Source organism: Sinohyriopsis cumingii, chromosome 19 (genome assembly GCF_028554795.1).
Source record: "Sinohyriopsis cumingii isolate HCF-2022 chromosome 19, ASM2855479v2, whole genome shotgun sequence".
Taxonomy (NCBI): Eukaryota; Metazoa; Mollusca; class Bivalvia; order Unionida; family Unionidae; genus Sinohyriopsis; species Sinohyriopsis cumingii.
The window spans coordinates 7919777-7936379 of NC_142979.1; the positions used below are offsets into that span (position 1 = coordinate 7919777).

The 16603-nt window shown below is 37.7% G+C and overlaps 1 protein-coding gene across 11 annotated transcripts in view; it reads left to right on the forward strand.

Moving 5' to 3' along the window:
• Nucleotides 1-16603, forward strand: part of LOC149775107 (RIMS-binding protein 2-like) — a 381635-nt gene that overhangs the window by 169241 nt on the left and 195791 nt on the right. For all 11 annotated transcript variants that reach the window (XM_089943974.1, XM_089943975.1, XM_089943981.1 and 8 more), the window contains one exon: nt 3630-3740. In XM_089943974.1, the coding sequence (XP_089800100.1) occupies nt 3630-3740 (111 nt within the window). The remainder of the gene's footprint in view (nt 1-3629; nt 3741-16603) is intronic.

The following is a 16603-nucleotide window of genomic DNA, read 5'->3' on the forward strand; positions in this document are numbered from 1 at the left end:
ATATTATCAGTCTGGCTGTCTGTCCATCCTGGTTTTTCCTTATTACTTTACCTAACAATAACTTGAGTTCTTCATCATCTACAATTACCAAACTTTCTATATAGATTGCATTTGGATGAAGAAACATATCACTTTTGGGCTAAATGGGTCAAAGGCCACAGACTGAAAAAAAGGAAAAACTGATTCTACATGGTAACCTGACCAGCTACCGTGATAAAACTTGTAAATAGCTTGTATTTGAGCCAAGAAAGACACCTATTTATGTTTAGGTCAGAGGTCAAGGTCAGTGATTTGAAGTAAAAGGGTTTCCACATATCTTAAATTGTTTAAAGCCAGTTTTAGCCAGCAAATGGCTTACACCAAATGACTTGAATTCTGTGTCTTTTACCCTGACCAAATTTGTGGAGCGCTTGTGTTTGATGTAGGGATTACACCTATTGATTTTGGATTTTAAAAGTCAAAGGTTGAGGTTACAATGATTCCAAGATGCCACATACACAATCCAGAGTTCATTAGAACCATGCTTATTTGAGCAATCTTTTCATCGGGCAAGGAAGAAACCAGTGGACTTAAGAATCAAGTGGTCAAAGGCCAAGGCCACAGCAACAGAGTGCATGAGTTAAAAGGGTTCTGTGCCTTTTAGTACCTGGGTATCCATCTGGTGAAATAAGGATTTCATAAAAGAAGCCAAATAATCCTATTTGCTACATGGCAGACAAGTTATAACATCCTATTTAAATTAGTTTTGCTTTTAACTGGTGAAAATGTCTGTGAAATGTCGAATTTTGAATTGCAGCTAACTTTAAAGTTGACGCGCAGAATTGGCTGACATGGTGGTATTACAAGGGACGACAATTTCTCATTCACCTCTGAGATTCAACAATTTAGACTACAAATTTGGCTTAAAACGAGTAGCAGTTCATTTTCTAATAGTGTTTACTCTGAATATTCCCACCCCCATTTTTCATATTTGGACGTTTAGGTTGGTGTATAGGGTCATTGCAACTGCATATCGAAACTTTGGAATTTGCCGCCACTGTGCGTTAACGACATATGGTAGTTGCTTACCTGCGGGCCTAGAAAATTTAAACTTTTCTTATATCGACTCATGCCTGCATGAAATCAGTAGGAAACTTACTTATTTTCTCAGAAATGGCAAGTATTATAATCGTTATGTCATTAATCTGCAGTCAAACAGGATGAAACTATGGCGTAGATGAAACCTGACCCAGTACTCACCATTTGCATTATGAGTCACATGACTTCACAAATCTCAAATGAGGACATCGGAAGTCCAATAGTCAGGAATCAGTTCTAGGATGTGAGATTTAGGTTTTCAAAGTATAATGTAGTCCAGTATGCCTTAGTCAGGGATCAATTCTAGGATCTGTGATTTAGGTTTTCATAGTAATTGTAGTCATGTATGCCTTAGTCAGGAATCTGTTTTAGGATGTGTGATTTAGGTTTTCAAAGTATAATGTAGTCCAGTATGCCTTAGTCAGGAATCAATTCCAGGATCTGTGATTTAGGTTTTCAAAGTATAACGTAGTCCAGTATGCCTTAGTCAGGAATCAATTCCAGGATCTGTGATTTAGGTTTTCATGGTATAATATAGTCCAGTATGCCTTAGTCAGGAATCGATTCCAGATCTGTGATTTAGGTTTTCATGGTATAATGTAGTCCAGTATGCCTTAGTCAGAAATCAATTCTGGGATATGTGATTTAGGTTTTCAAAGTATAATTTAGTCAAGTATACCTTAGGAATCAATTCCAGGATGTGTGATTTAGGTTTTCAGACTCAAATATATTCTAGGACGTGTAATTCACACTGATTTCTAAACAGTTGCACATAAAACTGAATGTATGAAAGTCATCCATCATATTTCAGTCTCTTTTTTAATTTCTTTGTTAAAGCTGTTGTATGTTCAGATAATTGCCCCCATATTTCAAATGGATGGGTGAATGTTCTCGCCTAAATTTTCAGTTCTAGAATAGAGCCTGATTGGTGCAAAGTGTTGACTTTGACCTTTTTTGGAGGGGATGCTCAACATTATGGCGTAGAACAATGACGTTACAAAATTTCTCATTATTCCAGATCTGGAAGTTTCTAAAATGATGGCATCATTTAGATAAGATGCATGGCCAATAAGCATGCTTCACAGATATTTTCTTCCAATTTTTGGCATTTAACACCAAGATGGCCTCAGCTAAATTTAGCCAAATGTCAATTGTGGTTGAGTTTACAATCTTTTATTTTATTGTTTTTGTTCATAATTATATAGGTAATACCCAAATGAGATGGTAAATTTGTGACAGAAATAGTCTTTCTCATGAAAAAGCCATCTGGAACCATCACTATTTACCTTTTGACTGCCAGTCATGTTCTACCTTTTACACAATTTTTGTGCTAGCAATATTGTCTCCTGAGAGGCAAGTAACCTGAGACCTTAACCATTTACCTTTTTGTGAACTGCTTAGTCGTTCCTTTAAAAAAATAAAGTGTGAAGTGATATGTTTATGAAACAAAAATCACATGTGACCTTGACCTTTGGTTTAGTTAACTTCATTTCCTCTAGACTAGAGGAAAATGACATGAGCACAAAGGAATAATTTTATGACATAATTATTTACCACATGTACTTGCTTATAAGACGATTACAACTGCAAAGAAGATACGTACTGATCTGCCCTTGCATAATGTGCAGGCACATCAGAATCTCTGTTCTTTGTTTTAATGATTACTCCTAACAAGCTGCATAGACTAAGATCTACATTATTCAATAGCAAATCTGGGTCTATGCTGGTTGCAGTTGGACATAGCTTATAATGAAAGATGTGTAGCATTTCCTATAGACTGAGTAATTTACACAGCTTATAATGAAATGTGTACAGCATTTCCTGTAGACTGGGTAATTTACACAGCTTATAATGAAATATGTATAGCATTTCCTATATACTGGGTAATTTACACAGCTTATAATCAAATATGTACAGCATTTCCTATAGACTGGGTAATTTACACAGTTTATAATGAAATATGTACAGCATTTCCTATAGACGGGGTAATTTATACAGCTTATAATGAAATATGTACAGCATTTCCTGTAGACTGAGCAATTTACACAGCTTATAATGAAATATGTACAGCATTTCCTGTAGACGGGGTAATTTACACAGCTTATAATGAAATGTGTACAGCATTTCCTGTAGACTGAGTAATTTACACAGCTTATAATGAAATATGTACAGCATTTCCTGTAGACTGAGTAATTTATGTGTAGGTTTGTGCTCTGATATATTTCCTAATCAGTCTTGTTAAAAGTGTATTGGGTATTCTTTTACTTCCACAATAAATACAGGTGAAAATGTGTGGCTTTGTTATTAGGCCAATTAAAGTGTTCATCGATTGTCATCATCATATCCAGTTACTCTAATTGATTTACGGTCTCGGTGAGTTGATATCTCAGTCATTTTGCAAAATTAACTCACCTCTGTAACATGTTAATTCTCTTCCCCCCCCCCATGCTGTTGATGCCTACCATGATCTAGTGAGAGGTATGATGGGTCAGTGATCACAATAATGCATTGATTTTGATCGTATTGATTTCATTGTTTACTTTTCCTTTCAGGGAACAAAGGTAGTAGATACAGAAAAATACAAAGAACTGGTAGAAACAAGTGAAACACTTCGCAGGGAAATTACCAAACTTCAGAAAGCATTAAGTGAAACAGAGAGATTGGTAAGTAGCATGGTTGGTTGGTAATAGTGCTTCGAACACACTATTAGCTCTACTGGTTATAGACCAGAATGACACAGCCTGTTATCCATCGTCCATTATCTGTCTTTAATCCGTCCAATCATCCAATAGCGCTGGTTCGTTATCTATAGTCATACAGAAATATTTGTAGGATTGCCACAAAATTTTACAAACCCATTCATCCCAGGGTCTATTTGGTCCTAAAGGAAAGTGTCTGGTTGTTTGTAAATGAAAATGGTGCTGATCTGAAGTCCAGTATTGCTGCTGTGACAGCCATCATGACTTTTTTTTATGCACCCGTGACTCATAAACAGAAATTCATACAGAAATGGGCTTTTTGCCAGAAGATTTCTTATAATATTTGTTAAACCTAAAGAAAATTGGTAAAATCTTACGTCCAGTCTTAATCCCAGTACCTTGACCATGCTAGCGATCTTTCTGCTTTGCCTTCACAAGAAGAGAAAGTTTGTGTGTGTGAGTGTGTGTATGTGTGTGTGTGTGAGCGTGTGTATGTTTGTTTGTGTGTGATTAGGATTTTTAACGTAGCTTTAAAAAAAAAATCATATTGCTACGATGTCTGCAGTGTGGAAGTTTATAGTGATGTCTATCACTGGAGCATCATGCCGGAGACATGTAGCATGATATCCCACTCAGTCACATTATCCTGACACCAGGCCGACCAGTCCTGACACTAATCTCTTAATGCTGAGCACATAGCGAGGCAGCTGTTAGTACCATTTTTGAAAGTCTTTGGTATGGCTTAGCAGGGATTCAAACCCATAACCTTCTGCTTCTGAGAAGGACACACTGACCATTAGGCCACTGGAGCGGTCCAGAGAAAGTTTGTAATGTATACAATGATCTAATAGAAAATGATGTAGTTCATATTACCAGTCGATTGGATCACTCTGGTGGACTAAGTGGTTAGAATATCTGCCTCGGATGCAGGAGGTTGCTAGTTCGAACCCTGGCCGAATCATACCAACGACTTATAAAAATGGTACGAACAGATGCCTCACTTGATGATCAGCATTAAGAGGTTAGGGTTGGGAATGGTCAGCATTAATAGGTTAGTGTTGGGAATGGTCAGCATTAAGAGGTTAGTGATGGGAATGGTCAGCATTAAGAGGTTAGTGCTGTGAATGGTCAGCATTAAGAGGTTAGTGTTGGGAATGGTCAGCATTAAGAGGTTAGTGTTGGGAATGGTCAGCATTAAGAGGTTAGTGCTGTGAATGGTCAGCATTAAGAGGTTAGTGTTGGGAATGGTCAGCATTAAGAGGTTAGTGTTGGGAATGGTCGGCATTAAGAGGTTAAGTGTTGGGAATGGTCAGCATTAAGAGGTTAGTGATGGGAATGGTCGGCATTAAGAGGTTAGTGTTGGGAATGGTCAGCCTGGATAATAAGATACAGAACTCCCTCTGGTGTCAGCCTGGTGTCAGGATAATATGACTGGGTGGGACATGATGCTGCATGCCTGTGGTATGATGCCAAAGTGCTAGACATCACTGTAAACTGCCACACTGCATTGTAGCAATGTGACTAAAATTGTTAAAGATACATTAAAATTCAAAATATCAGATACACACACACACATAACTGTGTGCATTCCGTTCCAGCATTGTATTATGCTGTATCGTATGCATTATGGACTGTTGACCAGAAAAGCTGAATAAAAGTGTTGTACTTTTACTTGGAACAGATTTAAGAGCTGGCCTTGAATTTACTCTAAAATAATTTTTAAGTCAAATACTAAGATTTTTATCCAAAATACAATTATTACTCAGATCAGTTACACTCCAGCAAACATTTTCAGCTGACTAATGCATTGCACTTCAGTCTGTTGTACAGTGATAACACTAAATAACCAAATAGGAAGACAGAGATTTTACTTGTTACTAGTCTGGCATTGGATTACCAATTATGCTATCCACCAGTCTGGCATTGGATTACCAATTATGCTATCCACCATCTGGTGTCAGCTTACCAGTTATGCTGTCCACCAGTCTGGCATTGGCTTACCAATTATGCTATTCACCAGTCTGGCATTGGCTTACCAATTATGCTATCCACCAGTCTGGCATTGGCTTACCAATTATGCTATCCACCAGTCTGGCATCAGCTTACTAATTATGATATTCACCAGTCTGGCATTGGCTTACCAGTTATGCTATCCACCAGTCTGGCATTGGATTACCAATTATGCTATCCACCATCTGGTGTCAGCTTACCAATTATGCTGTCCACCAGTCTGGCATTGGATTACCAATTATGCTATTCACCAGTCTGGCATTGGCTTACCAATTATGCTATCCACCAGTCTGGCATTGGCTTACCAGTTATGCTATCTACCAGTAAATTGAAAGCTTAAAAACTTTGAAGGAATGCTTTATATGAGAAATGTAAATAGAGCTGAAATTTTATGAAAATATCCTTTTTTTATTTTTATGATCATGTAGCATTTTTCTCTTCAAATTTCTCCTTATTTTAATGTTTTTTTATTGGGGTGGGGTTTAGTGGTAAAATGCATCTTTTACAAAGTTTAAGTCAAAAGTTTTCAGTAAATGAATTCTCAGCTTTGATCAAAGTTTAATGATGCAAAACCATAATAATGATTAGAATGAATAAAATAACATGGAGTACAGATTCTTCTCATTATTCCCCCTCCATAAGGCCCTTCATTATGAATATCATTCTGTCTGTAAGGTGGGTGTGATCAGGGATCTCATTTCATAATGTACTAGTAAAATTATGTACTTCATTATAAGGTGGGTGTGATCAGGGATCTCATTTCATAATGTACTAGTAAAATTATGTACTTCATTATAAGGTGGGTGTGATCAGGGATCTCATTTCATAATGTACTAGTAAAATTATGTACTTCATTATAAGGTGGGTGTGATCAGGGATCTCATTTCATTATGTACTAGTAAAATTATGTACTTCATTATAAGGTGGGTGTGATCAGGGATCTCATTTCATAATGTACTAGTAAAATTATGTACTTCATTATAAGGTGGGTATGATCAGGGATCTCATTTCATAATGTACTAGTAAAATTATGTACTTCATTATAAGGTGGGTGTGATCAAGGATCTCATTTCATAATGTACTAGTAAAATTATGTACTTCATTATAAGGTGGGTATGATCAGGGATCTCATTTCATTATGTACTAGTAAAATTATGTACTTCATTATAAGGTGGGTGTGATCAGGGATCTCATTTCATAATGTACTAGTAAAATTATGTACTTCATTATAAGGTGGGTATGATCAGGGATCTCATTTCATTATGTACTAGTAAAATTATGTACTTCATTATAAGGTGGGTGTGATCAGGGATCTCATTTCATAATGTTCTAGTAAAATTATGTACTTCATTATAAGGTGGGTATGATCAGGGATCTCATTTAATAATGTACTAGTAAAATTATGTACTTCATTATAAGGTGGGTGTGATCAGGGATCTCATTTCATAATGTACTAGTAAAATTATGTACTTCATTATAAGGTGGGTGTGATCAAGGATCTCATTTCATAATGTACTAGTAAAATTATGTACTTCATTATAAGGTGGGTATGATCAGGGATCTCATTTCATTATGTACTAGTAAAATTATGTACTTCATTATAAGGTGGGTGTGATCAGGGATCTCATTTCATAATGTACTAGTAAAATTATGTACTTCATTATAAGGTGGGTATGATCAGGGATCTCATTTCATTATGTACTAGTAAAATTATGTACTTCATTATAAGGTGGGTGTGATCAGGGATCTCATTTCATAATGTTCTAGTAAAATTATGTACTTCATTATAAGGTGGGTATGATCAGGGATCTCATTTCATAATGTACTAGTAAAATTATGTACTTCATTATAAGGTGGGTGTGATCAGGGATCTCATTTCATAATGTACTAGTAAAATTATGTACTTCATTATAATTTCAGCTCACTATAAGGTGATATACTTTATGGCTTTCATGGGAAAGTGTTACAGTGAGGAAATACTGTATCATGTATTTCATTATAAGGCAGTCTTGCTATAACAGTGTGGATCCCTTGGACAGCATTATAATAAAGGGGTGTTTTATGTATAGTTTGCTTGTTTATAAGATGGTAGGGTAAAGTAATATACTCTATGGCTTCTATGGAAATCATTGCAGTGAAGGAATAGTGTATTATGTACTTTATTATAAGGTGGTCTCATTGTAAGGTGGTATATTCTGGATTTCATGGACAGCATTATAATGAGTGAGTTATGTATCATTTACTTTATAAGGTGATCTCACTACATGGCTTCCATGGAAAGCATTATAACAAGGGAGTACTATATAATGTACTTAATTGTATGGTGGACTCACAGTATGGTGGTGTATTCTGATTTCCACGTACAGTAAGTTAATGACAGTACTGTATGTATAATTTACTTAATTGTAAGTGTTCGCACAAAGGACAACATTACAATGAGGGAGTACTGTATGTATAATGTACTTAATTGTAAGGTGGTCTCACAATAAGGTGGTGTATTCTGACTTCCATGTACAGTAAGTCAATGACAGAGTACTGTATGTATAATGTACTTCATTATAAGTGTTCACACTAAGGACAACATTACATTGAGGGAGTACTGTATGTATAATGTACTTCATTATAAGTGTTCACACTAAGGACATTACAGTGATGGAGTACTGTATGTATAATGCACTTCATTATAAGTGTTCACACTAAGGACGACATTACAATGAGGGAGTACTGTATGTATAATGTACTTCATTATAAGTGTTCACACTAAGGACATTACAACGAGGGAGTACTGTATGTATAATGTACTTCATTATAAGTGTTCACACTAAGGACATTACAATGAGGGAGTACTGTATGTATAATGTACTTCATTATAAGTGTTCACACTAAGGACAACATTACAATGAGGGAGAACTGGACAGTAGTTTTTCTGAAGTATGCATATCCTGAAAAAATATTTTAGATAATTTTTTAACAAATTAGATCCTCATTTTATGCCAGACTTATTTTCTAATTAAAGTCCTTTAATTGTGAAAGACGTACAGGAGTTTTATATTTAAATGTGTCACTAAAGCAGCCTTACTATAAAATTGATTCAGAACTATTGATCAGACTTTATTAAGTGAGAAGAAAGCCATTGGAGTGCAATTTATCACGCCTGTACCAGCGTTATGAGACCACTAATCTTACAGTAAAATTCCCTAGAGGCATCACAGTTCTTATTCTTTGTTACCTTTGACATCTCCTTTAAGAACTACCATATTCACTCACAAGTCCAACAGCACAGACCCAGATCTGTCATTGTATTTTGCTCAGGCACAAGTCCAACTGTAAACTGCACAGACCCAGATCTGCCATTGTGTTATGCTGAAGCACATGTCCAACTGCAAACTGCACAGACCCAGATCTGCCATTGTAATATGGTCAGGCACATGTCAAACTGCAAACTGCACAGACCCAGATCTGCCGTTGCATTATGCTCATCAGAGACTATGCAGTTTGCAGTACAACACAGCATTGATCATGATTTGCTGGCACATTGTGTGATTAGGGTCAATTTGTGTCTGCATTAAAACTTGATTTGTAAGCGAATATGTACAATATGCATAACCTGAAAATTAGGTTATGAAATAAGGTATTACAGTTAGGTTATGAAATAAGGTATTACAATTAGGTTATTAAATAAGGTATTACAGTTAGGTTATGAAATAAGGTATTACAATTAGGTTATGAAATAAGGTATTACAGTTAGGTTATGAAATAAGGTATTACAGTTAGGTTATGAAATAAGGTATTACAATTAGGTTATGAAATAAGGTATTACAGTTAGGTTATGAAATAAGGTATTACAATTAGGTATGAAATAAGGTTTTACAATTAGGTTATGAAATAAAGTTTTACAATTAGGTTATGAAATAAGGTTTTACAATTAGGTTATGAAATAAGGTTTTACAATTAGGTTATGAAATAAGGTTTTACAATTAGGTTATGAAATAAGGTTTTACGACTATTTTTAACAGCTTTTCTCATTTTTGAACAACTCGGTATAATACAGGTTTTTGGAACTAGTCATTTTACATTTGAGAAATATCTCAAGATTGTTAAATCCTATACAATGTTTTGCTTGTTTTTAAACCATTTTTTAATTAAATTAATGTCCTATGTTGGTAGTCTATGTCAGATCATAATGAATTGAATTAAATTAATGTCCTAAGCAGCAGAGAGACTGAGCCCACTAACTGTTTCGTTTCAACAGAACCCCTATCAAAAACTTTTCTGATAGAAGGCTTATTTCATAAAAATAACCCTTCTAGCCAGAAACTATGATGACTAAATCCTCTTTTCTGGCTGGAAGGGTTATTTCACGGCGATAACTCACTATAAAAAATAGTTTCTTCGCGGGGTGACGTCGACGACGACGTTGGTGGCTCAGTCTCTCTGCTGCTAATCATTTTAGGATTTTTAGTTAAAAAATGTATCTAACCCAACTCGGTATGGTGTCCGAGGATCATGTAAATTTATCGTCACAAACCCGTGTGGGCTTCGCTGTGCACGACTAAAGAAATTTTTAAATTTATTGAGGTCCATGTCACCACTGCACCAAGTCTAATGAATATTTCTCAGCGTGTGTGCGTCAACTCCGTTAAACACCGCAAGAACGTTACAATTATCTCTGATCACTTTTGGAATTTGTGTATAACGTTGTGTCACATAAATGACATCAGTGTTTTTGTGTCGACCACAGGAGAATATTCTGGCTGGATTTTATTGTTTATCCAACATCACATCGTCGTACACAACTAGGTTGTTAATTGATCCATCAATGTCGTCGACGGATGGAGCTTCTTCGATGTCAGTTATAAAATCAATAACATCTTCGTGAAAATCATTTTGATTTTCCATTATCAATTTTGCACTTTCGTTAAAATCTTTTAGCACTTGATAACATCGCTGATCGTCCACAGACGGGGCTATCAAATATAATTTATCCCACTTCATCCACTTCATTATCAAATTAAGTAACAACTGCGTCTTACCCGTCCCAGATGGACCTATGATAATCATTCGAACAGAATTTGGTAGCACTGAGTTATGCTTGATAGGCTCTTGTCGCTTTGTCGCGGAAAAGTCAGTGATTTCCATTAGATATATCATAAAATAATATGGATTTATATTGTGTGAAATGCCGAGCACGTACCCCAACTACGGATACGACAACAATTACAACAAAAAATAATCGACAAGCGCTCACGTGCAAGTGTGAACGATGTGGCACAAAAAAATTCAGATTTATTAAAAGCGGAGGTGATATCGCAGCCAAGTTAACAGCGCTGCCAGGAGCTCCGTGGGCTAAATATCCAGGAGAAAAACATCTTCAGGATATAATTACTGTGGTCCAGGAACCCGACTTGATATCAGACTTGATGCTCAGGATCAACCAAAACCAGGTGAGTACCCGATAAACGCTATCGATGCAGCGTGCCATGCTCATGATGTAGCTTACCGAAGCAAGGATTTGCAACAGCGCCATCTCGCGGACGTGAAATTAATTCATGCGTTAAGTGTCATCCCTGATAAATCTTTCAAAGAAAGGTTAGCATCCTGGTTGATAAAAACTGCAATGAAAGGTAAATTAGCGTTAGGTACTGGTATATAATGGAGTCGATTTATTATTCCCCAAGCGGATACTGGAGAGGTAACGCGGCAATTAGTAAACTCGCTGAAGCAGCAAAAGTTACGGCGGTTACTGCCAAAAATTGGTTATCCCGACAGGCAATATGGCAAATTTATCTACCGCGCCCTAAACAAATTCACTTTGCACATTTCAATGTTAGTGTGCCCAACGAAGTTCATCAGGCTGACATACTATTTCTGCCACATGATACAGTTCGTCGGAAAACACATAAATACGCGTTAACCATAGTTGATGTTGCCAGTAGATACAAAGATGCGGAACCGTTAACAACTAAAACAGCATCTGAGGTTGCTTCTGCATTTGAAAGAATTTATCGGCGAGGACCTGGACCACAAGGTGGTCTACGATGGCCACATCTGCTACAAGTTGATCCTGGCAAAGAATTTCAAGGTGCGGTATCATCGTTGATGAAACAACATAACGTCACCATACGACGAGGACACACTGAAATTCACCGTGATCAGGCAATTGTTGAGCAATTCAATAGAACACTTGCTGAGCGGTTATTTGGATATCAATATGCGAAGGAATTTATTCAAGATGCGAGATCGCGCGAATGGGTTGCAAGATTACCAAGCGTGATAACTGCGCTAAATAATGAAATAACTCGAACAACCAACATGAAACCTTCCATCGCGATCACAAAAACACAAGGTGTTTTTCAAAAAAATATACCCGTACGACGTGATTCTTCAGCACAGCCGATACTGGGTAATGTTACTGTAAGATATTTATATGAACCAGGCGAACTTGAAGGTGGTAAACGAAGAGCGACTGATCCCATTTGGAGTGTTACCACACATAGCATATCCACCGTGACAAGATCCACTGGCAGACCAGCAATCTACAGGTTGGATTCAACTGCTCCTCAACGCGGATTCACCCGTGAGCAACTTCAGGTAATTCCCGAGGACACACAATTGCCGCCAAAATCACTGAAGTGACTTAACTAGCGCTGGCACCCCGACGTCGATTACACTCAAGACAGGTCAACATGACATTATCACGTGTATGACCGCGACTGTTATCTTTTCTGTCTACGATAAATTGTCTTGAATTTTTATTCGAATACTGCCATAGCATTATACAATTACAGCTCGCGCAGTGATTATTCTGTTGTTGTTTCAGCGCAATGACGAAGTCATCGTCAAGATCAAAATCGCGATTATTTTTTTTGTCACTCTGTTTGTAACCGGCGAGTTTTTTCTTATTACATCACCATCGGTGATGCTGTTGTTTTCATCGCTATCAGCGTTTGATTTAAAATCCAAAGGATTTTCCAAGACAATTCTTCGCAGTTGATTCTGGACACCGCCAAGTAGACTAAGTTTGACCATTCGATTCGATCATCAGTGATCCAGACAGTTGTATCTGAAATAGTCAGTCCTTGAGAACAATGAATTGTCATTGCGTATCCTAGCGTCCACGGGGATTTATTCATTGCTAGTGCATCCTCAACAGCATCGATGTCAACTAGCACAATATCATTCAATACTAAATTCTGTTTCTCTGTCTTTCCTGGAATATCAACATCTGTATTTTGTAACCGCGTATCAGTTGGTCTATAACATAACGGCGTTGGCAGCATTGGAAACTTTTCTTGTTGCAACCGAAATAGCTCTTGTTGAAGTGTGTCTCTGACTATCTTTCTACTTGCCACTATCAAATCGTCTGGTTTCCACACGCGTAAAATGTCACTCATCGAAGTTTCAGGAATCATCTCGCGCATGATTTCACATTGAATTTTATTCGGTTGTAGCCTGATTAGTGTTTTAAATTTTTTCAGCGTTGCATCAAGTGCTCGGTAATCATCAGACACTTCTTCGTGATAATCAACAAAATTCCTCAGCCAATCATGCGGAGATGCGCCGACAAACAGAGGTGGTTGACCGTGATCACCGCACATAATCACTGCGGTATTTTTCGTTAACAGCCAATCAAGAAATGTTTTTAACGTTTCCAGCGGCACCGTACATATCTCATCCCAAATTATTATATCATTGATATATTTTGTGCCCATTCGATCTGGCGTCCACGTACCGCCGCTGTATTTCAAAAAGCTGTGATAAGTACAAGAATTGACTCCTCGCTGTTTCATCTCTCTGGCAAGTCTGTGTGTAGGTGTTAGCACAATCATATCTGAATTCCGAAATAATTCAATCGCTCGAGTTGTTTTACCAGACCCGCCCGGCCCGTTCAAATAAACAGTTTTATGTCTGGTGATTGGATCATCCACAGACGGTGCGGAAGATATTTCTGGCATCGTTGATTTATAATAATCATCCTCTGTTGCAACATCAGCGGATTCACAATACTCATGCAACATCTCGGCTTTTATTCTCCATGAACCCCATTCATCTCCGCTGCAGAATTTAATTATATCGGTCAGTGATTCTGAATATTTCTTGTCGATGTAAAATGAATCCGTGGCAACTCTGACTGCGTTACCAGGAAACCGATTTACCATCGATAACAAATTTATAGAAACATAAGCCAGCATTGAAGATCTCAAATGTGTGTATTGAGGCGATTCTCCGTCGATATAACTTACAATTGTGCCCAACTTTTTCCCGTCGGACAAGAACACATCCTCCCTGTTACAAAATATGTCTATGGCAACCGCGTCAGCGATTATAAAATCCAATTCAGCTTCATCGATAATCAACCGCGAGTGATGCATTTTATGATCAAATGCTGCACCCTGAGTAAATTTACCGATTATTCTTCGTCCAAGATCTTTCGCTGTGATTTCACTGTTTTTGAGCCTAATCTTGAGAATTTCAGGAGCTCCTTCGCGGATAGCATCAATAGGAGTTTCTGGACGTGCTTGTGTCCATTCTTCGATAACTTCATCAAGAGTTACACGTTCTGGTGTTGGTAACCAAACTGATGTCTGCGGTCGATAACATATGATTGCTTCGCTGACAGTCAACGATACCAGTATGCCGCTGTCAAGCATGTATCGCAATAACACTATTGGTACCCAGCGCTTTTCGACGAAGTGTCTGCCAAACCAAACATAACAGCACGGATGAAGTCCCGCAGCAAATTCAAACGAAGTCACACGAGCAAATCCTGTCAGGTCAGCGTCGGGTAAACTGCCGTTTACGGCGACTTGTGTCATCGAGTTCGTGGGGTGTCCAAACCGCGCAAAGTATTCGCGGCACTCGCCGTTCCCGAGAAAGCTTCCTGGGTAGCAGGCAATCATATCCACGGAAATCATATCCCGGTAGTCATACCGGGTATTCCACAACCCGCCATGACCATACTCGACGCAACTTAATTGTATATCCGAAAGAAACTGACTTTGGGTTGGTCTCCACGAATTTCTTTCTCTGGCGGTGTGAGCGGCAACACTTGGAACTGTAAAACAATTAACCAATAACTGCTCATCGCTAGCATCTCTCATATACATTTTTGCGAGTTTTTTCATTTGTTGGTGCAACGATTCTGTTCTGTATAATTCTCTGTTGGGTCTCACAAATTGATTATACTCGGAATCTTCAGAGCTGCTAAATAACCACACCGACACAGGGTCGGTTTTACTCAGCGCGTAAATAACCTCGTATATGTTTCCACGATAAAACTTGACAACACGGTCTCGTGGAAATATTGTAACTGCATCAGTCCACGCGTGCGAATTATGATCAATAATTTCAATCAATGTTCCTGACTTTTTATAATGCTTCGAACTGTATAATATTTCCCCGGTTAGTGTTTTTACTGTTATTGAGCATTTTAATTTACTTGATAGCGCAGCAACATCATTTATTGTTGCCCCGGTATCTTTAACCGATTCACCCCAGGCTGTTATTTTTTCACGTCGCAGATCGGTTAAACCGTTTCCTCGTTTTGTGTTTTTAAAGTGTTCCATTACTCGCTCGGCTACACAATTTAACACCGTCGAAGTTTTCATCGGAGCGAGTTTATCAATTTTTGTTTTTTTTACAGGATATATTCCATAAATGACTGCGGTTACAGGATACGCTCGAGCATAATATGGTATATCAATCCCGGTGAGCATTCCTGGTTTGGAATCTTTACTTAACAGAGCGGTCTTTCCGTTAGCAAGAACAGGGTCGAGTTTGTCACGGATAATCCACGTATCGTCTTCAACGTTGACAATAAATTTTATTCTGAAAAAATATTTCTTTTCACGTTGATGAAAATCAATATAATCAATAATTGTTTTTGCTCGGGCATCAGTCATTGTAGCATCGATGATGTCCTCGTCACAGATAATTTTAAATGTCGACCATACATGAGATGCGCCGTCGTCGCGGAATTCTTTCTTACCCTCGTTGATAATATCGAACAGATCAGTTAGATGCCGTCGTCGTGGATCCGGGTTTAGCCTGTCAAGATCGAATCTCCCGGCACCAACTGAGGATAACCTCGAAAACTCCTCCATGTTATATTTAAGACAAATATTTAAATAAGAAAATATTATATATACAATGAACAACTGCAGATGGTTAAAAGTTGGATCTGTAACAGTCTGTGGTAAGCCCTGCAGGAAGGAATTCTGCGGTGAACATATACAGAGCATCAAACGAGGAAGCACAGGACCTATTCGTTGCCTGCGATGTGGCATTGGTGTCAGAGGTAAAACACAATTATGTGCGGGGTGTGGGGGGAAACGATACCGTGAACTCAAGCGATATTACAATAAAAAAATAACGGAGACGCGCTAAAATCCGAGAGTGATTATATAACTAGGTTTTCAGACAAATTATAAATTAGACAAATACATGAAGTATAAATGAGCCAAGAATTTGTTCGACATCCAACCATTAAAAATTACGAAGCATCTCGCGAGGGAGCAGTGAGACATCACAGATTGAAAAAACCAGTTGGTGTTGTTACTAATGCTGGTTATCTCCAATTTAGGGTTTCTGGGGGTAAAAACTATTATATTCACCGGTTTGTGTTCAAATGTTTCCGCGGAGAAATCAAAAAAGGTCTTGTAATTGATCACAAAGATAATAATAAACTTAATAACTCTCTTCAGAATTTGCAAGCCATTACCCAGAGCGAGAATTCTGCACGAGGTGGCACTGGTAAATTTGCAAAAATCCACAGAGCTGTAAGATCTCTCAACAAAAATACTAATAAAGAAAATATA